Raw genomic sequence first — 23,710 nt, 5'->3', positions numbered from 1 at the left:
GAAAAAGAAACTGGACTGAGAAAGGAAAGTATGGCTGAAAGGATTTCTTTTTCAAGGAAACAATCAGTGCTTCTAATCTCCTTATTCTGATGAAACATATGGCAAGTCAATTCTGAGACTGGGTGAAGCTGGAAATGACCAAAAATAGACCTCTTTGGAAGGCTCTGGATAGTTTTATTAGAGCATTTAGTAAGCATATTAAAAAAGTAAAAACAAGTCAAATTAAGGTCATATTTTACTTAACTGAATATATTCAGATATTATCATTTGGACATGTGACACAAGCCACATTTCAAGCATCCAGGAACCACTAATATGGCTGGTATATCGAACAACATATCTTCAGGGTACCAAACATGAAAAGAAATGTTTTTATTAGAAAACTTCTGTAAGTTTGTGTTTTTAAAACTCATTAATAATTTTACCTGTTTTAATGTATGGGCTTCCTTGGTGGCTCAAATAGTAAAGAATCTGTCTGCAATGCAGGAGACCAAGGTTTGATGCCTGGGTTTGGAAGATCCCCTGGAGAAGGAAATGGCAACCCACTCCAGTAATCTTGTCTACAGAATTTCATGGACAGAGAAGCCTGGTGGGCTACATACAGTTCATGGGGTCACTCCATTTTATGGAGTCAGACGACTGAGTGACTAACACTTTTATAACCAAAATACAGATTATTTTTAAATCAATAAAATCTAGAACAATATTTGAAAAAAAATCCAGGTCTTGCAAATTCAAGGGAAAATGGAGATAATAATATCCATTAAGTTGATATATGTACTAAATGAGATGATATGTGGGTTTCAAAAAAATAGAGCACTGTAAGAATACACTTCTATGGATATGATTAGTATTGCTTTCTTGTTCTATTAGAATCTTGGTTCCTGGTCCCTCAATAAACACTTCAGAAATCTGTAGATAATTCTTTCTTTCCAATATTATTATGTTCATTGCCTTTAAAGCCATTATACACACTGACCAGGAACACATTTAAAGTCCCAGGAATAATCACTTTGATAAAAACTGTGACCTTTCCCAACATTCGAGAAATATTTGAGTATGACCACATGGAAAATCTGGAGAGTTTCTAAAGTAGCTACAAATATGTGGAGAGAGGGAAATTCTGATGGCTTCTCAAGACTTTTCTGAATTAAAATCTGATTTAATTTACTGTATCCTGAGAGATATAAGTAAATGTAAATATGTAAACATCTTTTTTATTGGTAATGACTGAGATTTCTGAATTTCTCTGTAATTACGTTTAGTAGGGGGCTGTGCTGAGCAGCTCCCCAGAATCTGTCAGCTTTTCATGACATAGTAGCCCACTGATCACTGCCTCAGACCTTCAGTAATACATAGGCCATGTGCCTGCACTTACAGAACTTCACAAGTTTCCATGGATACCGGAATTTTAGTGCTGAGGCACATTTACCACCATTTTTCTTGTCACCGAGAGCCCTGTAAACACTTGTGCTTTAAGATTTTGTTCAGAAATTTAGCATTTTATAGAGGACTGAGTCAGAATTGCCTTTTCCCAAATGCTTTGTATGACTTCCCCTTAGGGCAAAATCCCTGAAATTATTATTTGTGGCCTCTTTTTAGTGATGAGCTTTTCTTTATTAGACTAATAAAAGACAATAAAGGCTTAACTGCATTGTCAGTATCACTTTTAAGGGACAGATATTTATAGTATATAAATGTTACAATTAATAACTAAGACAGTTTGCTCTAAATTTAAAATGGAAAAAAGCAAAAAGGAAAGCAATAACAGGAATATTATGTAGATATTTAGGCATTTCTCTTCTTGAGTAGGATGAAATATAAGTGTCAGTTTCAAGGACACCCCTGTGTCACATCTATTGCCAATCATTGTTTGAATGCACTCTTTCTTATATTCAGGTTTTTGTGGGTTTTTTTTTGTATTATGAAAAGATTTTTTCATAAATCTGTGAACATGGAAGGCTATGTCATTTCTTTTCTCATTTCCTATGTGTATAACTGTGAGGCAAGCAGAAGTAACACCATAGCAGGCAGCTTAGATTAGGAGTAGGCCTTCCTACTTCTGGGTGGTAAAATCATCAGGCCACCTGGGTACAACCAATCAGCTTTTGCTTAACACTGACCTCTGTTTGCCAATTAGGAAATTAGGAATGGGGCGGAAACCCCCGGGAAAGTCCCACACGCGCGAAAGTTTTGACCAATGAAATTGCTTGGCAAACTTGTAACCAATCCGCTTAAACCAACTACCAACGGCGTGTGCTCACCCTATAAATTTGTGTAACAGCTTGGGCTCGGGGCTCTCTGACTCCGCACCACTGCGTTGGATGCGGCAGGAGCCCTGACTTGAGTCAGCAATAAACTTCCCTTTATGAGAGTTGCATTGTCTTGGAGGCCTTCTCTCTTCCCACTCAGGGATTCGGACATCGGGCATAACATTTGGGAGCTCGTCCGGGATCCCTTGACCGGGGGAAGAGAACACTTCCAGGACAAGGGGAAGGATAGATAATAGCACCGGTGCTCAGGCAGGACAGGAAAGTCCAGTGTAAATCCGAGGCCCTGCTGGGAAGCAGGAAGGTATCTGGCGCAGGAGAAAGCTTTCTATAGAGGGTTGGGAACGGACTGGACATTCCAGCCGGCGCAAGACTGAGGCCAGTGAGCGTGCTGGAAGGCAGCCGGCTCTGCGGGAAGGAGAGTTCCTCTCCTGAGCCCAAGTCTGGTGAGCAGTGGACGCCATTCGGTAAGGTGAACCTAGTACCGGGAGGCAAGAAAACTCAGGGGGCCCGAAAACCCAGCGCTGTGTTGTCGGCCGACGTTTGTCTGTCCGTGTGTTTGTCTTTGGCTCTCCGTGTTTGTGTGTGTGCCGGCATTGTCTCTGGTCTCTTTCTCTTCTGGTGCATTGTTACCATGGGTCACGGGGAATCTCGAATTCTGGCAGAGGCACGGAAACGGGTCCCAGGGGCCGACGGGAGGCCAACACCCCAGCCTCATCTCGTGGATGAGGGGTTTCCTCTGTTGCGGCCTAAGTGGGTTTTGAGCGAGTAGAAGGTAGGGAGCGTCTTCGTGTGTACGGCAGGCCTGCGGGCCGCAGCTAGAGAGCCAACAAATTTGGCGAAGGTAAATTTAGTAAGGCAAGAGCCCACTGAGAGTCCGGCAGCCTTCCTAGAGAGGCTGATGGAAGCCTTTAGGCAATATACACCTATGGACCCCCAGGCTGAGGAGTCACGCGCTGCAGTTCTGTTAGCGTCTGTAAATCAGGCAGCCCCAGATATTAGGAAGAAATTACAAAAGATAGAGGGATTGGGAGAACAGACGATACAGGATTTACTGAAAGCAGCTGAAAAGGTATTTAATAACAGGGAGAAGAAAGGGAAGAATGAATTTGACGGGAAGAAAGGGAATAGCTGAGAAGATCAGGAAGGAAGATAGGGAACATAGAGCGAGAGAAAACCAGAAGAACCAGAGGGAGGTAGCCCAGATTCTTTTTGCGGGGATAAAGGCGGGAACAGAATTGAGGGGACCTCGAGACCCCCAGACGAAAGAAAAAGAGAAACCAAAAAGGCAGGCCCTAAAGAAAGATCAGTGCGCTTACTGCAAAGAACAGGGGCACTGGAAAAACAAGTGCCCTAAGAGGGACTCGAGGAGAGGAATGACCCAGAGAGAGAGAATCTCCCCTGGAACTCGAGTTCTATATGCGGGGGAAGACAGTGACTAGGGGAGTCAAGACTCGGCACCCCTCCCCGAGTCCTGGGTAACCATACATGTGGAGGGGAAACCCGTTGGCTTCATGGTAGATACTGGTGCCCAACACTCTGTTTTAAATAAAAAACTGGGACCAATGTCTAAGAAAACCAGCTTGGTGCAAGGAGCCACGGGGACAAAAAGATATTGTTGGACTACAGAACGAAAAGTAAATCTGGGGACCCACCAGGTGTCCCATTCATTTTTGGTGATACCAGAATGCCCAGCCCCTCTACTTGGAAAAGACTTGTTGCACATCATCGCCTCGTCTGTGGCGCTGATAAGTTGATGTGTGGACAGCAACTCTTGGTTTACACCCCCCACACCATTGAAGGGGTTTTGAAGCAGCCACCGGGTAAGTGGATCTCCAATGTCAGCTTGACACATTACCAGGCCTTGCTGCTCAATGCCCCACGGGTGCGTTTTCAGACCCCTTGCTTCCTGAATCCAGCCACGCTCCTACCTAACCCAGAGAAAGACCGCCCTCTCCATGATTGCAGTGAGATACTGGCTGAGGCCCTGGCGGCACAAAAAGACTTAAATAGTTCACTATGTAAAAGATGGGCAAAAGAAGGTGGGAGCCGCCATAGTTGATGATTCAGGACAGACGATATGGGCTGAGAACACTTCTCCAGACGGCCTGTCTGAGTTTCCCTCGACAAAATGAAACTGTACGAGAGATAATTCAGGCTTGCAAAGCGTGCCAGCTAATGAGAAGAAGCAGCACACGGGAACGAGGTACCGAGGGGAAAAGCCAGGGCAACACTGGGAGATAGGTTTCACTGAGGTAAGGCCAGGCAAGTATGTGTTGGTTCTGGTAGATACCTTCTCAGGGTTGGTGGAAGCCTTCCCCGCTAAGGGAGAGACAGCAATAGTGGTTGCTAACAAGATCTTAGAGGAGATAGTGCCTAGGTACGGGCTGCCAGTGACTATGGGCTCTGATAATGGACCTGCCTTTGTGAGCCAGATTGTACAAGGGCTGGCCCAAGCTCTGGGGATGAAATGGAAGTTACATTGTGAATATAATCCCCAGAGCTCAGGACAGGTTGAGAGAATGAATCAGACCCTAAAAGAAACTTTGACAAAGTTGGCAATCGAGACTGGTGGGGACTGGGGGACCCTCCTTAAATAACTGGAAAACCTGTGGTGGCATGGAAAGCTGCTATTGCAGGAGCTGGAGCTGTGTAACCTCTTGTGATAGGCCCCAGGAATGGGATGCAGGAAACAGAGATTTGGTAACCCCGACTGTGGCGTAGTCCGCAAGGCCAAGTACCTCAGATATGGGTGCAATTTAACCAAGCTTCACTATCTCTGCAAGGCCAAGGGCTTTCCTCCCTACGAGCCGCTGTAGATGCAGTCACTTAGAGAAATCTTTGGCTTCCTTGTCTAAGGTGGTCTTGCAGAATAAGAGAGGATTAGACTTGATTTTTCTCCAACAGGGTAGGGTCTGCGCGGCTGAGGTTTCTATGCAGACCATACAAGAGTGGTAAGAGAATCTATGGCAAAAGTGAGAGAGGGACTGGCGCAACAAAAGAGAACAGGAAGCCCAGCAGAGATGGTTTGAGTCTTGGTTTCAACGCTCCCCCTGGCTGACTACCTTAATTTCCACCCTCCTGGGTCCACTTATAGTGCTATTATTGATACTCATATTTGGCCTGTGTATTTTAAACCGACTAGTAAAAAACGCCTCAACACCATTCAGATTATGGTGTTGAGATGACAATATCAGCCAGTGGCCCAAGATGGAAAAGAGGAAGATTCCTCTACTTGAACAACAGACAGGGGGGAATGTGAGGCGAGCAGAAGTAACGCAGCTTAGATTAAGAGTAGGCCTTCCTACTTCTGGGTGGTAAAATCATCAGGCCACCTGGATACAACCAATCAGCTTTTGCTTAACACTGACCTCTGTTTGCCAATTAGGAAATTAGGAATGGGGCGGAAACCCCCGGGAAAGTCCCACACGCGTGAAAGTTTTGACCAATGAAATTGCTTGGCAAACTTGTAACCAATCTGCTTAAACCAACTACCAACGGCGTGTGCTCACCCTATAAATTTGTGTAACAGCTTGGGCTCGGGGCTCTCTGACTCCGCCCCACTGCGTTGGATGCGGCAGGAGCCCTGACTCGAGTCAGCAATAAACTTCCCTTTATGCGAGTTGCATTGTCTTGGAGGCCTTCTCTCTTCCCGCTCGGAGATTCGGACATTGGGCATAACAATAACTGAGGCTCAGGTTTAAGGAACATACCCTGTGTCACACAGCTAGCAAGCGGAAGAACTGGGATTAGAACTCAAGACTCCTAACTCACTGTCCAGGGCTTTTCCACTGTCCTTTTCCTGGGCAGAATACAGGCAACTTCCTCTATGGAGGGAATGCCCCTGTTCTTCCTTCCTTGCCACATTCTGATAGGTTTCTGTGCCTCTGACCTGGGCTCCATTAAATCTTCCTTTTCTCTACTTGTTTTTTGATCATTCAGTCCTCTTAACTGCCTCAGATACTTGGCTCAGCTTAACACACCAAGCTGAGTAATTTCACATGCACATAACCATTGGGAAGCAGAGTCGCAGAGACATCACATAGCCTGGATATGCACTGCATAAGGACTCAGTAGGGAAACAGATTTCTAGTTCCAATGATATTGATCAAGAATGTACAAAACCCATGGAATGAGAGGCTCAAGAACTTCATACCAAAATGCAATCTGAGCAGACATGTTGCCTGGATAGTTAAGTAGAGAAAAAAACTTTTATTTTTTGCAGCATTGACTTTGGGGGCAGAATTGGAAGTATCTGCTTGTCTCCACACTCACCTGTTATGCTCCTGTAGCCAAAAACCTATGAGTCGTTTCAGCAAGTATCTCAGTTAAGGTCATGAGATCGTCACACCACCATTTTTACATGAAGTCTCATTCACCGTGTATTTGTACAGACCTTTTGTTTTTTGCAGTTTTTTCACCTAAAAGGAAGACATTGTTTTTAATATCTAACAAAAGAGGGAGTCTGGGTAGAGGATGAGCTCTTCTTTAAATTCATTATTAACTGGAGGATAATTGCTTTACAATGTTTTGTTGGTTTCTGCTGTATAACAATGCGAATTAGCCATAAGTATACATATATTCCCTCCCTTCTGAACCTTCATCCCACTGTTCCCCATCCCACCTCTCTAGGTTGTCACAGAGCACAAGGTTGAGTTCCTTGTGTTATATAGCAGCTTCCCACTAGCTATGTTTTACATATTGTAATGCACACGTGTCAATGCTGCCCTCTTAATCCATCCCATTCTCTCCTTCTCTTATGTCCACAAGTCTGTTCTCTATGTCTGCATCTCTATCCCTGACCTACAAATAGGTTCATGAGCATCATCTTTTTAAATTCCTATATATGTGTTAATATATGATATTTGTTTTCTCTTTCTGATTTACTTCACTTTGTATAACAGGCTGTAGGTTCATCTACCTTAGTTCAATTGACTCAAATTCATTCCTTTTTATGGCTGAGTAATATTTCATTGTATATATGTACAACTTCTTTATCCATTCATCTGTCAGTGGACATCTAGGCTGTGAGGAAGAGCTCTTGACTAAGAGACCTGATCTGGATCCTTCCCAGGGGGAGGCCCTGAGTGAGGAACTCCATGGCTCAGGCCTCAGAGTGACTGCCAGAACCTGAGGAATCATGGGTTTGTTGTCAGGCCCAAGTGAGAGAAAGAATAGGAAAGTGCTTTGCTACTTATAAAATATGCATTAAAAAATAGAGTTCTTCTGGATAAACAACAAGGTCCTAATGTACAGCACAGGAAACTATATTCAAGATCCTGTGATTAAACCATAATGTAAAAGGATATAAAAAAAGAATGTCTACATGTGTACAACTGAGTTATGTTGTTGTGCAGCAGAGATTAGCACAACGTTGTAAATCAGCTCCTCTTCAATTAAAAATCAGACCAAACCAGAGTTCTTTTGAGGACTAACATTACACATTGCCAATTGATTTTAGCATCCATATGTTAAAAAGGCAAATAATGATTTTTGTTAACACTGGGCTTTTGCTGGACTTCATTCATTTTACAACAAACATGACAAAAGTATCTCCGTTATGGTTATTTCAATATGTTTCAACCCTTTCAACCTAACTAGGCAGCAACTTAAAGTGTCATCCATGTGGTGCTTCACTTAATATAATAGCCAAAATAATGGGAATTAGTTATTTGGTTGTAATCTAACACCTGGTCCCGTCACATATCATGTACAGCCCTTGATATCCCAGGACTACAACTCTGGATTCAGGCAAACTGGCTCTTACTACCCTACGCTAATTCCTCATTCTTTCTGGATGGAAATTTTAATTCTGTACTGCTCATCCATAGAGTACCACTGAGGAGTGATTAACTATCTCTCCAATCTGTAGGAAGGAAGAGAGAACTCAGAGTTCTCCTGAACGTCAAAGCTTTCTCTGTTTCTCCTACAAATTCCATTCAGGCATCAAATTGAATTTACTCTTAACTGAATGCATTTTATCTATACCTGGCAGGGATCTAGAAGTAAAATTACAAGATTTATTTCATTTTAATTCTATCATGATGCATTTAATCACAAATACCCCCAAAAAATGAAAAGATAATTTATCATTTTGTTCTGACTGAGCAACCCTCCTTGGTTCACATTCATGAATCTATAATGCAGGGAGGAGAGCGGATGATTAAGTGTCCGATTAGAGAAAACAGATTAACCTGGCAAACATAATAAATTTAGCTCATAAGCAGGATGGCTTTATAAATGCTCACAATAACTCTCCTGCATAAAATCATGAACCACAGCCTTCAGTGATGACTCAATTGAAATAGTTGGGGAACATAAAGCAAATGCATGTTTATGGATCTCTTTTTGACACATTAAAAGAACACCGAAATCTAATTCAGTTTATAACTCTAAAAATACACTAAATAGGGAACATGTAGGAAAAATATTAACTCATAAAAATAAAGCTACACTCTCAAGTGTTCAAGTTTCTACTTTATCAATAAATATATCTAGATTCCACATGTTTTCAATGTCTACTGATTAATTTCCAAAGATGTCAAAGCCAGACACTGATTTCAAAACCTGCAGAGTCACCCTTAACCTTCACCACAGAACCTGGTTCCTTTATAAAGGCGGCTGCATCTTTAGGTAGCTCTTATTCCATTGGGACAAAACAACATAAAATTAGAGACCTAGTTCAGCCTTTGAATCAGTAGGGGAAAAAAATCCTTTCTTTCAGCTGAGAGTCCATTTATACCAGAGTAAAAATCTAGGTTAGGACGACTTGTTTGAAGGCAAGTCCTTGTGCTTTGCTCCAGAAGGTTCACTTAGCAGTCTGTGGGCCTTCCTTACTTAGCTGGTTTGTTTTCCTGGCCTCCCTTTTTTAGCAAGGAGAAAATGGATACCCTTCACGCCCAGCTTTATTTTTAAACTCTCAAGGCTTTATTCCTGGAGGCCTCTGTTGGCCTATGGCCTGAAAGAGAGTCAGATAGGTGCTGCCCTGTCACACGCACCCAGGTCACACTGAATAAGAGACCCGCTCTGCTCCTCTAAATAGAATCAGGCCACTGTCAGGGGCGGGGCAGGGCGTGTGCGGGAGGGGAACTGGCTGCCTCGGAGAGCCTCGTCTTTAAGGAAGGCCGCATCGGAGCCAGGTGAATTCCCCCTGGAAGAAACTGGAACCTGTGCACCCTGCCTTCCTCCGTCCCCCACTCCGCCCACTTCTGAAATTGATTTTAGTCTGCAGGGTGGCGACAGGGAGGAGGCCAAAGTGGGGTGGGGGAGCGGTCCACAGTCCTGGGCGCTGGATCGGGCTCACAGAATACACCATGTTTTGTAGGTATGTGTGGAGGGAAGGAGGAAGGTTTTTTAAGGTCACTGCTTCCTCCCTCTCCCCTTCCCCTCATTACCCTCCCCCCACTCCCCAGCTTAGACTGAGATGCTTTCTGGGGGCACAGGGACCAGGACCCTTTCTATTGACTCCGAGGGCTTGTATAGAGCTAGGAGGGGGCGCACTTCGAGCGGATGCAGTGTGTATTCGTGCTCACATTTCTGGGCTCAACAAGACAAGTTAACGGTACAACCTCCGCGCCTTGACCAGCCAGGACGTCCCAGTGGCGGGGCGCGGGTCCTTGGCGAGTTACCGCGCCTTGGCGCCTCGGCGGTAGGGTTTGTGTGTGTGCCCGTGCGGGCGGAGGGCGGGCGTTCTGGAGGGGCGCCCAGGAGTGCGGCGTTGGGGGTGAGAGGCGTGCGCGGGGTCGGGGCGAGCGGGCGTAGAGTGCCGCGGTGGCGGCGCGGGGCCGGCCGGGGTGGGGGGGTGGGGAGGCGGCACGGGCGGCTAGCGTGCGTGCGCGGCAGCGTCGGGGCGCCGCGAAGGCTCCGCGCGGCAGGGTGGCGTTGGCGCCGGAGGCCGCCTGGTTACCGCCCTGGTTACCGGTAGAAGGCCAGTGCCGCCTTGACCTCCCCCCATGGAGTGGAGCCCCGGCCGTTAGCGGGAGGGGCAGCAGCGGTGAGGCGGCGCGACCCCAGGACCCTCGCCGCTGCCACTGGTGGGGACACCAAGCCGGCGTCGGGGTGAGGTGTGCCGGGGATGGGAGGGAAGACTGCTAGGCCCCCAGACGGCCTTGCTGATGGGGAGGGAGGGAAGACTGCTAGGCCCCCAGACGGCCTTGCTGAACCTACTGTCAGACGAGAGCCCCAAGAACCAGTGGAGAGCATGTAATTTCACCCACATCTTTTTTTTTTCTTTTTAAAGAGGCCACAAGGAAAGAGAGACTCGCTTTCCCAAATCACACAGCTATCAAATGGCAGAACAGGGACTGGATACCTAGTCTTGCTTACCAAGGCCTCTATCCCGTGTGTGTGTGTGTGTGTGTGTGTGTGTGTGTGTGTGTGTGTGTGAGAACAGGGACTGGATACCTAGTCTTGCTTACCAAGGCCTCTATCCCGTGTGTGTGTGTGTGTGTGTGTGTGTGTGTGTGTGTGTGTGAACAGGGACTGGATACCTAGTCTTGCTTACCAAGGCCTCTATCCCGTGTGTGTGTGTGTGTGTGTGTGTGTGTGTGTGTGAGAACAGGGACTGGATACCTAGTCTTGCTTACCAAGGCCTCTATCCTGTGTGTGTGTGTGTGTGTGTGTGTATGTGTGTGAGTGTGTGAACAGGGACTGGATACCTAGTCTTGCTTACCAAGGCCTCTGTCCCGTGTGTGTGTGTGTGTGTGTGTGTGTGTGTGTGTGAACAGGGACTGGATACCTTGTCTTGCTTACCAAGGCCTCTATCCCGTTGTGTGTGTGTGTGTGTTCGTGTGTGTGTGTGTGTGTGTGTGTGTGTGTGTGGTGGGTGGTGGTAAATCGCTTCAGTTGTAGCCGACTCTTTGCGACACTATGGACTGTGGCCTGCCAGGCTCCTCTGTCCAAGGGATTCTCCAGGCAAGAACACTGGAGTGGGTTGCCGTGCCCTCCTCCAGGGTATCTTCCAGACCCAGGGATGGAACCCATTATGTCTCCTGCATTGGGAGGCGAGTTCTTTATCGTTGTTGCTGTTGTTGTTCAGTCGCTCAGACTCTGCAACCCCATGTAAGCCAGGCTTCCCTGTCCTTCACCATCTCCCAGAGTTTGCTCAAACTCATGTCCATGGAATTGGTGATGCCATCCAACCATCTTGTCCTCTGTTGTCCCCTTGTCCTCCTGCCTTCAATCTTTTCCAGCATCAGATCCTCGTGGAAATGAGTTATAATATAAACCTTTATTATTATGTTATGTTAGGCTTTGGAACAACCAATGGTGATATCACTTTGGCATTCAGGACTCTTAACATAATTTATGTGCTGGAAAAGCCCGGACATTCTCTTCTCCCTGAACTCATTCCTTCATTTATTAAACATTCTGGGCAGTTACTTGTGCCAGATAAGCTCTGCAGCAAACTGAAGGTGTAGAGATAAGCAGGAACCGGCCCTCTCCAAGGAGCAGAAAATTCCCTAGACACCAGTAAGTGATGCAGGTGTAGGAAACAGTGGGTGTTAGAGAAAGAAGTGGTGGTAACTTGGAAACACAGTCAGTTCTGGCTGAGTGAAGGAAGACATTGGGGAGGAGGTGGCATCTGATCTGGACCTTTAAGGGTGGGTCATTTGGAAATGATCAGCAAATGCCAAGTAGATATTTCATTATTAGCAACATAACTCCAGGTGAGAGTGAGGAATAATGGTCTGATTTGCTTAGAACATAGGGATGGATGAGTAAGGAGTCCAAGATTACAGATGGGGTACAATGCAGACTCAACATGAGGATCCATGGAGGGGTTCCAGGCAAGGAATGACTGGGCAGTGGCTGAGGAAGGTTCATCAGACTGGGAGGTGGACCCCTCAGCTGTAGGGAGAGGATGTTGGACCAAGGATCCTTGCAGATCTTGAGAGTTCGTGAAGTAGCCAATCTGGGAACAGGGAGATTCGTGGAACCATCTCAGTGCGGCAGGGCTATGGATGAAATGTGCTGCTTGAGTGGGAAAGGGGCCAGATTGAATTGGGAGACTTTTGGACTGGAAGGATAGCCCGTGATCATGTTTCAGACTGCCGATAGAGTCCTTGGGAGTAGTTTGTGAAAAAGTGCTCTTAGTATTCTTGTAGCGCAGGTGGCTCCATGGACATGAGTAGCAGTTAATCAGCCTGTCCCTCTCTGTGCAAGGGGCTCTTATTTCTTTTGATGTATCCCCGGGGACCAACAGGAAGCTATAAACAGGGCAGCTTGTTTTGGCAGTTGAAAGAGGAAATTTCTTGCACAAAGATTACAGACTTACTTTCTTGTCACTCTTTATTATAAAGTAGTCAAACAATTCTGCGCGGATGAACTGTTAAAATGAAGTATTTTTACCTTAAAGGTGACACACACAGCTTTCAGCAGAGGACTTAAAAATGTATCTTTAATTGGTTCTGAATTACTATGTTTCAGAAGCATGACATGACATACTTCGGCTTGAATGAAATGGATGGATGGCCATGAAAATAAAATTATTCAAGCAGACAGGTTTTAGACATTTTTCTAAGGTATGAGTCTGGGAACCTTCTAAATGCATCTAGAACCTTTTCATCTTGACACCTCCCCTGCAGAAGAGCAGGAGTTCCGTAAGGCTCCACTTCCAATGACTCACTGGTTCCATGTATGAATGTTTAAAACCTTCCTATGATGTTTTATGAAATACACATTCTGTGTGCTTTTACAGCTTATTTGGTGGATATTTGAGGAGAGGGAAAAGATGAAACGTAGTTTTATAGCAGTTCCTTTGGTTAATGATGTTAATCAGTGATGTAGGGAAGGAGCATGCAGTCTGGAAAAAGAAGAGACTTGGGACTGAATTATAGTTCTGTCACTATCTGTGTGATTTTAGTTCTGATACTTAAATCATATGAGTCTCTGTTTCCTCATCTGTAAAAAGGTGATGGTAATCATCAGGTCACAAATGTCACCCAGTCTCAAAGGTCAGTAAGGGAGGAGATACAGCGCACATGGGGACACGCAGTTAAGGATGAGGAAGAGCATGACCCAGGCCCAAGCTAATCTAAGTCCAGATGTGGGTTCCGCCCTTTCCCACGATGTGACTTTGTATGAGTCCCTGAACTGCTATGAATGTCAGGTTCCTCATCTTTAAAACGGGGGAAATAATTACTACTTTGTGGTGTTGGTTTGAGGATTGCAGTTACTGGGAAATAGAATGAGATGAACACTGGAGATCAAAGAGAACTTGGAAGGCCTCCTTACCCTACCACCATCTTCCTCACCCCCATGGAAACCTTCTTATTGGCTGTGACTGTGTTTAAAGATCCTCAGTGACAGGGACTGCTATCTGTACAAGGTCCTCCGTTTCACTGTTAGATCACCTTCAGTGTAAGAAGAATTTTCCTTATATACAGCTAAAAGCTGTCTCAGTGTAATTTCCACATATGCTCTGTGGGAAAAAATACAGTGATTTTTCTTTTTGTATTAAAGATTTTTATTTTGAGGTAACTAGATTCACATGCAGTTGTAAAAAATAATGCAGAGAGATCCCTTGTACCATTGCCTGCTTTTTCCCAGTGGCAACTTCTTGCAAAACCACACTGCAGTATCACAAACAGGTTTTTGACATGGACCACAGAGAGAGGCAGAGTATTCCACCACCTCTAGCATCTCTCATATGTTGCCTTTTTATAGCCACACCCACTTCCTTTTTACCACTTCGTTAACCCCTGGCAACCACTATTCTCTATTTTTTATAATTTGGTCATGTCAAGGATGTTGTGTATAGATGGAGTTATATATAGTGTTGTGTCATTGGCTTTTTTCACTCAGCACAGTTCTCTGGAGATTCATTCTGGTTATGTTGTTGCATTTGTTAGCAGTTTGTTCCTTTTTAATTCCTTAGTAATGTTCCATGTTGTGGAGGTGCTGCAAATTGTTTACTGTTCACCCACGGAAGATCATCTGGGTTGTTACCAGTTTGGGGCTGTTATAGGTTTTTGTACAGATTTTATACAGGTTGTTGTTATAACTATAAGTCTAATGTCTTCAATCTCTGGGATAAATATGTAGGAGTGCAAGTGCTGGATCATGTGGTAGTTATAAGGGCTTCCTTGGTGACTCAGTGGTAAAGAATCTGCCTGCAGTGCAGGAGACATGGGCCCCATCCCTGGGTTGGGAAGATCCCCTGGAGGAGTGCTTGGTAACCTACTCTAGGATCCTTGCCTGGAGAGTCCCGTGGACAGAGGAGCCTAGCAGGCTACAGCCCATGGGGTTGCAAAGAGTCGGACACGACTGAAGCGATTTATCATGCACGCTCACATGGTAGTTATGAGTTACGTTTTTAAAGGAATTTCTAGGCTGCTTTGAGTGACTGCAACATTTTATATTTTCACCAGCACTGAGTGAATGATTCAGTGACTCTAAATCCCTGCCAGCATTTTCTGTGGTCACAGTTTTTTTTATTTTAGCTATTGTGATAGATAAGTAACGCTATCGTGGTTTTAATCCAGATTTCCTTAATTCCTAGTGATGTAACATGGCTTGCTTGACATCTGTGTCTCTTTGACAAAATGTGTCATTGTGTCTTTTGCTCAGATTCTAATTGTATTTTTTTCTTTTTAATTGTTAAGTTTTGAGTGTTCTTTTTATGTTTTTGAAACTGGTCCTTTCTTGGATATGTGGTTTTCATAGCTATTCTTCTGCTTCATAGCTTATCTTTTTTGTCATTTTAGCGGAATCTTCGGTTGCAGAAGTTTGACATTTTGAGGACATCAAATTTGTCAGTTTTCCCTTTTATGGATAGTATTTTGGTATCAGTTTCCCAGGTGGTGCAGTGCTAATGAATCCACCTGCCAAAGCAGGAGACACAAGAGATGCTGGCTTGATCCCTGGGTTGAGAAGATTCACTGGAGAAGGAAATGGCGACCCTCTCCAGTGTTCTTGCTTGGGAAATCCCATGGACAGAGGAGCCTGGCGGGCTACAGTTCATAGAGTCACAAAGAGTTGGACATGACTAAGCACACATATGCACACTTTTGGTGTCAAGTCTAAGAAATCTTTGTTTACCCTGGAGCCTGAGGATTTCCTCCTATCTTTTTCTTCTTTATGTTTTATAATTTTATATTTTGCATATAAGTCCCAAAGTGACAGAAGTAGCATAAAAAAGGCCTGAAACAAGAAATCACATCTCTCACACCTAGGCCAGTTATTTTTTCCCCTCCATGTTTTATAATTCAAGGATTTCAGTGAGTATTTTTCAGAAATCAGCATTTGCTGCTCTCATTTTAGCTGTAAAATGGGATAATAGCATAATAAACTCAAATCATGGTAGATTAAAAAATTAATTAGGGTTAATTGAGATAGTGCACTTGAAAAAAAAACATGTTACACTACAAAGTACTTTCTGTTCAAATAGTGGTTATTATTGTAAGCTTGGCTAGGTCTGTGAATGCTAACAGGCAGCTGTGTGTGCTTGCTGCTTTCTATTCATGGGAAATGTGTTTGTTTATATCATAGTATAGTATCTGTTTTTCCTTTTAGTGCCCATGTGGCCAAATTTTGAACTGCCATTTTAATAAGACTCAAACATATTTGAGAGGGTGGTTAGACTTAACGGTTTCCATGAAGTTGTTTTAATAGTTGTTTTTCAACAGATGGACAGCTTGCATTTGGCCTCATTTCTGTGACAGGGTGATGATTGAAGTTTTCAACAGATGGCATACAAATACTTGGGGAAACACCCTCCCAATATTAATTGTTGTAAAAAAAAGACTTTTAGCGTGCCAGGAAAATAATAGTCTGTATTCTCAAGTCCTTTGCCTATGCTATTGTAATTATAATTTAGATGATTTGGAAGTTTCCCTTTCTGGCACTGGGGTTTATTTTGTAAATGAGTATCTATGTTAGAATGAGAGATGCCAGGAATACTCTGTTGTCAATTAGATGTTCAACATGGATATAGCATGAAATCCCTTTTGATTATCAATGAATGTACATAACTTCCTTTTACTGAGTCATTCTGCTTCAATGCTATACATAGAAAAATCTAATGTTCCATAAAAATCACCCATCAGAGACTTATATGTTCTTTCTTAAAAATACTGTCTTCAAAGAAAAAAAATCACCAAACTAAGAATTTTCGGACATACACATCAATATGATGAACCCCCCCCCAAACTTAAAAATTGTCTCCTTTCTGCCTTAAATTACTTTACACTGTTTTAGGATTCAAAAATGAAGAATCAGACAGTATGCAGGGCAATCTGAAGGGTGTTTGTGGTTGTCACAGTAACAAGGGGCATTTGCTGATATTTAGTGGGTATGTTGCTGAACCTCAATTTGGGTCCTCTTGCTTGACCTGCAACAGAGTCAATCTCCTGAAACTGGGGTGTGGTGAAGGAAAGTACAGCATTCACTGCGTGGTGCCAAGTAAGAAGAATGGGCAGTTCATGCTGAAAAGAGCTGAACTCCCCAGTGGTTTTCAGAGAAGGGTGTTTAAAGGCAAGGTGAGGGAGGGGGCCACAGGCTGTGTGATCAGCTTATGCTCAGTTCTTATATTGGATAGTATCCATGTGAAGTTTCAAAGATGATTAACCTTGTCATTTCAACCATTTGGGAGTCTATATGCTTGCGGTCAGTAGTTTTCACTTGTAAAAACAATTGAGGAATGTGTCAGATCTTTGTCTGTGTCTTTCAGGGACCTAGGAGTTTGGTGACTCTACCATGTGGCTGATTTATAGTCTAGATTGTTATCAGTTTCCCCACTCAACAGCTATTCTTTGTTTCTACCTTTTCACATTTCCTAATCATTAACTCTTCTTTTAAATTCATTAACTCTTTTTTTTTTTGAATAGAAGTTATAACAAAAAAGTATTTGTGGGGAACATCCCGAAGCTTAGCTATTTAATTGAGACAGTTGAGACATATATACTACTTGTTGTGTGCCAACTACTTCTTTACTTATTTTATATTTATTTTTAGTTGAAGGATATTTGCCTTACAGTGTTGTGTTGGTTTATGCCGTAGGCCTAATCAATAGCTCTTGAGCCAGCCTCTTGAGACTCAGGGGAGGTCTGGGAGACTAAAGCGAAAGACTTCTACTTCAAAGGATACTGACACAGGGAATTGTATATGGTTTCAGGCGGAGGCAAGTGTGCCTAGGTCTCTATAGCACAGTTCAGCACAAGGAAGAAAGGTCCTGTGTCTTACAGTATGCCTGGATAGCAGACTGGACACTCAGCTGAGCCTGGAACTTGTGTCTGCTTAAAACACAGAGTAAGTTTTGCAAGACAAGGTTTTTGCTTTTTTTTTTTTTTTTCTTGGACAGAGTGTTAGTGACTACCCAAACCTCTTCTTTTTGATTTTACTATGTTGCTATATGAAAGGCTGAACGACTCTGATCTTCTACTTCTAAACCCTGACTTATATTATGTTTATTATAAGTACTTTATTATATTTTTGTGTATTCATGAACTGAGCATTTACATAGTAAAACAAATATTATTATAAATTTACTTCCCCTTTCTATTCCAAATAGGGCATCATATTAATTTTTGAAATCTTGTGTATAGATAAATTACATTATCCATGAATTTCTGGATTTAAAGAGAGAATTATGAAATGCTTATTATAACAAAGGAGCCCTGGGGTTAATCAGTATGAGAAGGATTGCTGTAGAAAATTAAGCAATAGTAGACAAATTCTTTCTCCACTTGCCTGTATGTGCACACATAATTCTGTGTTGGAATCATTCAAAGGACAGTGATGTGAGTCTAAATATTTAATAAGGTATGCAATCCCAATAAAGTCTGTATTGTTATGTTTCTATAGAAGCCTTGAACTGATTTTCTTTTGGCGAGTCATATCAGCTAGATCTTGGTGTCTGTCATTGCAGATGGCATTGAATGATTGCTTTAGTTTGAGCTATCCTGGCAATCCTCAGCCAGGGGATTTGATTGAAGTGTTTCGTCCTGGTTATCAACATTGGGCACTGTACTTGGGTGATGGGTATGTTATCAACATAGCACCTCTAGGTAAGTTTTGCTTTCTGAAGTTCCTGGGAGTTTTTTAGCTTTCTTGCTACAAGAAGTAATCATGAACAAAAATCATAAAATAAAACAAACCAGAAATACAATGCACAAAGTAGGTAAATCCAGCTGATCTAGGTTTTTGGAAGGATATTCTAAGACATCCTGGAGTGTGAAGTCAAGTAGGCCTTAGGAAGCATTACTGCGAACAAAGCTAGTGGAGGTGATGGAATTCCAGCTGAGCTTTTTCAAATCTTAAAAGATGATAGTGTGAAAGTGCTGCACTCAGTATGCCGGCAAATTTGGAAAACTCAACAATGGCCACAGGACTGGAAAAATTAAGTTTTCATTCCAATCCCAAAGAAGGGCAATGCCCAAGAGTGTTCAAACTACCATACAATTCATTCATTTCACATGCTAGCAAGATTATGCTGAAATCCTTCAAGCTAGGCTTCAGCAGTAAGTGAACTAAGAACTTCCAGATATACAGCTGGATTTAGAAAAGGCAGAGGAACCAGAGATCAAATTGCTAACATCCATTGATCATAGAGAAAGCAAGGGAATTCTAGAAAAACATCTACTTCTGCTTCATTGACTACACTAGAGCCTTTGACTGTGGACCACAACAAACTGGAAAATTCTTAAAGAAATGGGAATACTAGACCACCTTACCTATCTCCTGAGAAGCCTGTATGCTGTATAAGTCAAGAAGCAGTAGTCCGAACTGGACATGAAACAATGGACTGGTTCAGAACTGGGAAAGGAGTACATCAAGGCTGTATATTGTCATCCTGCTTATTTAACTTATATGCAGAGTACATCATGTGAAATACTCGAAGATAGTGAAGGACAGGGAAGGCTGGTGTGCTGTAAAAAAAAAGTTGGACACGAGTTAGTGACTGGACAACAATGAACAATTCTAAGGCTAAAGTGGCATTGAAGAAATACAAAAGCCAAGTGACATTAAGGTTTTAAACTTATGGATTAAAAACAACTAAAAAGTAAATAATCAACTGGGGAAAATATTTGCCACAAATGTGACAAGAGTCAGTGTCTTTATGTATAATACAAACATTATTTCAATCACTTAACATCTATTTATAGATTTTTCTGGTATGTGCCAAATATTATTCAAATGCTAGGGATACATAAGTCAATCGCTCCACAGTGGAACTTACATTCTAGTGGACAGAGAGAGAGAGAGACAGAGAGAAAGGAGACAGCCTGAGAGAGGGAGTATGAACAGAATACAGAAAGCAGTGTTAGATTAGAGCTGAGTGATATGGAGAAAATAAATCATAGAAGCAGGATAGGAAGTGCTGGGGAGTTGTAGCTGCTGCAGTTTGAAATTAGCTGGTCAGGAAAATCTCATGAGAAATAACATTTGAGACAACTTGAAAGAGGTGAGGAAACCCGGCACATGATATTTGGGGCAAGAGTTTCTTCATCTGAGGGAATAGTGAATACTCAAATCCCAACAAACAAATGGGTAAAAGATTGTGAACAGTTTGTAGAAGATGAAACTCCAATACCCGTTTTTAAAGCATTCAGCTTTTCAGTCATCTAGGAATTATAAAATGATAGATTTTATGCCTCTCACATTAGCAGAATTTAAAAAAATGAAAATCAGTATTGATAAAGGTATAATGAAATGAACACAGGATATTGTTGATAGAAATACAAGTTGATAAAATCATTCCCCAAAACAGTTTAGCAAGATGTTTTAAGAGTCTTGAGCTTCCCTGGTGGCTGAGTGGTAAAGAATCTGCCTAATGCAGGAACTGCAGGAGACATGGTTTTGATCCCTGGGTCGGGAATATCCCGTGGAGGAGAGCATGGCCACCCACTCCAGTCTTCTTGCCTGGAGAACTCCATGGACAGAGGAGCCTGGCGGGCTACAGTCCATGGGATTGCAGAGTTGGACATGACTAAAGTGACTTGGCATGCACACATGTTCAGAGTCTTAAAAGAGTTTCCATGCTCTGACCCTGTAATTTTACCTCTATGAATCTATTCTTGGGGAATATTTTTAGAGAACTTATTTAGTATTTGTGTATGAAAGTGTTCACTGCTATCTCATTTATAATGGTTTAAGAAAAGGACAATGGGAAAAAAATAGGGAAAAGAAATAAGTAACTGTTGATTTTTTATGGTGGGTAAAAAAATTAGACAATGGATTAATAAAATTAAAAAGGTAATGATTAAATGAATTACAATTTAGCCACAGATATTAGGATTCTGTGTTTGATAGAACTTTTTAGTTGCAAGTAACATAAATTAGTTTAGACAAAAGGCAAATTCATTGCTTCACTGAAGGAAACTGCCGGAAGGGTAGAGATGATACTGGTTTCAGGGATACCTGGATCTAGAAGTTTACACACTATCAAAACTCTTTGTCCCACATCTGCATTCTTTTTGTATATATTTTATTTATTTTCTCAGGCTAAGTCTAAGAAGCTGAATTGATGACCGTAGGCATCCTTAGGCTCACATCCTTATAGGCTGGTGACCTGCAGGAGAGAGAGACTTCCTGTCTGCTGAAGTTAGAAAAATCATGGAGAATGACTCTCGATTGTCTGGTGTGGGTCACCTGTCCATTACTGAACCATCACTATGTCCCAGAATAGGACAGTATGACTGGCTTAGACAGAGTCTTTTCTAGAAAGAAAGAAGTAGTGGTAAGATGAGGTGCTAAGCAGACTGAAACAGTGGCCACTTTAACAGCTGAAAGTCATTTCTAGATATCTTTAATAGCATGAAAGATGGTCTTGTATGATAACCATTGGCAAATTACAGATTAAAAATGCAATGTGTAATATGGTACCAAGTTTGTAAAGAATTCATATATACACACATACATGTTAATGCAAACACATAAATGTGTATTTGCAAGTGATAAAGACAGTATAAATACATTAAAATAATAATGATAGTTATTTCTGGCAGGACAGCAGGTGATTTATATTTAGTGTTTATGCTGTATTTTTCTGTATGTTCTACATGTTTAGAAATGAGTACAAGCTATTAAGAAAAATGTATGCAAATAACAACCTAGAATATTTCTCCCCTCAAGATACCTTTAAAAAGAAGTGTTTACAGGCTGAAGTTTTACTATCTTGAGAGCTTCTGAGAACTTGTAATGAAGTGATTTTTGTGAGATTTTGAGCTATTTGGCACTTGTTTTGGAATATTGGCAATGGAAATGGCAAATAAAATGACATTTACGATACAGAGCTATTCATTCTGTGGCGTCTAGTGGTTAATACTAAGGAATTCTTTATATTATCTCTGCAGCTTTCACATTTAGAAAACAACATGAGGCTTTTGCACTGTTTCCTTTTTTTCACGTCTTAAGCTCCATACTAATATGGTTCAAGCACTGAGCTTTGATCCTGTAGACTGAAATTAAATTCCTGTTTCTGTTAACTACTTGTGTGATGTTCCACAAGCCAGTTTCTCTCTCCAAGCTTTGATTTTGTCATCAATAAATTGATTTCTTCAAACTAGTTGATGAGTAATTCTAACTAGGATATTTGTGTTCTGTGAACTTGTACTGTGTAAGTACAAGTTGGTATTAATTGTAATTAATTGGTATTAATGTAAGGTATTAATTGAAAATGCTATTCCGCTGAAAAGGAGTTCAAAGGAGTGAAAAAAAAGAGGAGTAGGAAAAACCGTGTGCTTTTAGTCATTAATGAAAGGAAAAGTGTCTAAACATTGGTTATATAGCAGTCCTTCATCTCGTGGTTTACTTGAACAATGGCCAAGCATAGCAATGTTGGGCAGACAGAGAGGGCCTAGGGCCTGGTCTTAAAGCTGAACACTAAGGAAGCACTTTTCCAGTCTCAGATGACAACGATGGCAAGTCAGGATACAGAGATTTTGGGCTGTTTAGGCAAATGCTTACCAATAGAGGCAGTAAGATGGAGTGGTGGGGCACAGGGCATTGTAACAGGTGGGTGGAGCACAGCAAAGGACCACATAGAGGTGGATAGTGCTTACTGCATTAGGTTTCGTTTCAGGACTTAGTTTCTTGGCTAAAGGAACTAGCAAAATAAAGACAGGGCCCCAGCTGATCCCAGCTGACTCTGTCAAATTCATAGGGTCCCCTGCAGATTTCAAAATAAAGCCTGATTAAAACAAGTGTGAAAGTAGAGAGGTGGCTGTAAGAAGTGCAGCTTAGTTGTAAGAGGAGAGCATCAATCTAAACATTCTGCTGCTAAGTCCAGCGTACTAGTTTAGAAGGGTTCTAATGCCAAAAAACAGGGGCTTTATAGAAAAAGGGGGCAGTGATCTTCTCTGTACTATGTTAGAAACATATGCCAAGATCCCTAATAATAATACTAATTGATAGAGAACTTATTCCTCAAGAATGAGTAGATTTTTCACACTCAGTTTGTTCTATTTATTGTTGTTTAGTCGCTCAGTCATGTCCAACGCTTTTGCAACCCCATGGACGATAACCCACCAGGCTCCTCTGTCAATGGGATTTCCCAGGCAAGAATACTGGAGTGGGTTGCCATGCCCTGCTCCAGGGGATCTTCCCGACCCAGGGATCGAGCTCTCATCTCTTATGTCTCCTGCATTGACAGGCAGATTCTTTACTGCTGAACCACCAGGGAATCCCAATGGGGAGATAAATATTTTCAACAAGTTTTCTTATATTCTCACTCTTACAGTACTGAATAAGTGTTATTGATAAATTAGAGAATGAGTGTTGATGGTTAGTAAGATTAAGTGGTTTCTGGTTTGAGGATAAGTTAGGATGGCATTGGAATTCACTGGGCTGGATTGCTGTGTTTTGCTAACCAGAATTCTCCTTATAGAGGATGGCATTTCCGCATCGTTTACAAGTGCCAAGTCTGTATTCAGCAGAAAGGCCCTGGTGAAGATGCAGCTTTTGAAGGATGTTGTTGGAAAAGACACATACAGAATAAATAATAAATATGATGATACATACCCCCCTCTCCCTGTTGAAGAAGTTATCCAACGATCAGAGTTTGTTATTGGGCAAGAGGTGGAATATGACATCCTTGTCAACAACTGTGAGCATTTTGTGACTTTGCTTCGATACGGAGAAGGAGTTTCAGAGCAGGTGAGTTTTCTTTAGGAGAAATAAAAGTTTTTTAGATTGGGAAGATAATAACTATCCAGTGTTGATCAAGTTTTCAGGCCTCAAACAAATGGAAAAGAACAAGAATATATGAGAACACTGAAGGACAAAGAAGGAAATTGAGTTACCCAAGGTCACTCAGAAAGTTCATGACCAAACAGACTAGAACATTTTGTGTCATGAATCTGGGGCTAGAAGGGACTTGAAGCAGAGTCAAGACCATGGCTTTCTGTCTGTCTTAATGCCCCATGTCCTTCAGTGGTTTTTTTTTTTTTTTTTCATTACCCTAAGATACAGCAGTTAAATCAGTAACTATATATATTGAA

General features: G+C 42.3%; 1 protein-coding gene across 8 annotated transcripts in view; it reads left to right on the top strand.

Annotated features, from left to right (window-relative positions):
• The first annotated feature begins 2,962 nt into the window (after positions 1-2,962).
• PLAAT1 (phospholipase A and acyltransferase 1) overlaps positions 2,963-23,710 on the top strand; it is a 64,021-nt gene continuing 43,273 nt past the window's right edge. For 2 of the 8 annotated variants that reach the window (XR_011487242.1, XM_070466228.1), the window contains exons 1-4: positions 10,102-10,333; positions 17,386-17,519; positions 18,139-18,277; positions 23,098-23,366. Coding sequence is in view for 7 of the 8 variants with exons in the window: in XM_070466228.1 (XP_070322329.1) it covers positions 18,139-18,277; positions 23,098-23,366 (408 nt within the window). In the remaining variant the exon portion in view is untranslated. Of the gene's footprint in view, positions 3,046-9,341; positions 9,410-10,101; positions 10,334-17,385; positions 17,520-18,138; positions 18,278-23,097; positions 23,367-23,710 lie in introns of those variants that run through there. The other 6 variants (XM_070466230.1, XM_070466229.1, XM_070466226.1 and 3 more) reach the window with 5 other exon arrangements.

The sequence above is a fragment of the Odocoileus virginianus genome, chromosome 4 (assembly GCF_023699985.2).
Source record: "Odocoileus virginianus isolate 20LAN1187 ecotype Illinois chromosome 4, Ovbor_1.2, whole genome shotgun sequence".
Lineage (NCBI taxonomy): Eukaryota > Metazoa > Chordata > Mammalia > Artiodactyla > Cervidae > Odocoileus > Odocoileus virginianus.
The sequence above is the reverse complement of the archived record's forward strand: the minus strand, read 5'-3'. Positions and strand labels throughout refer to the sequence as shown.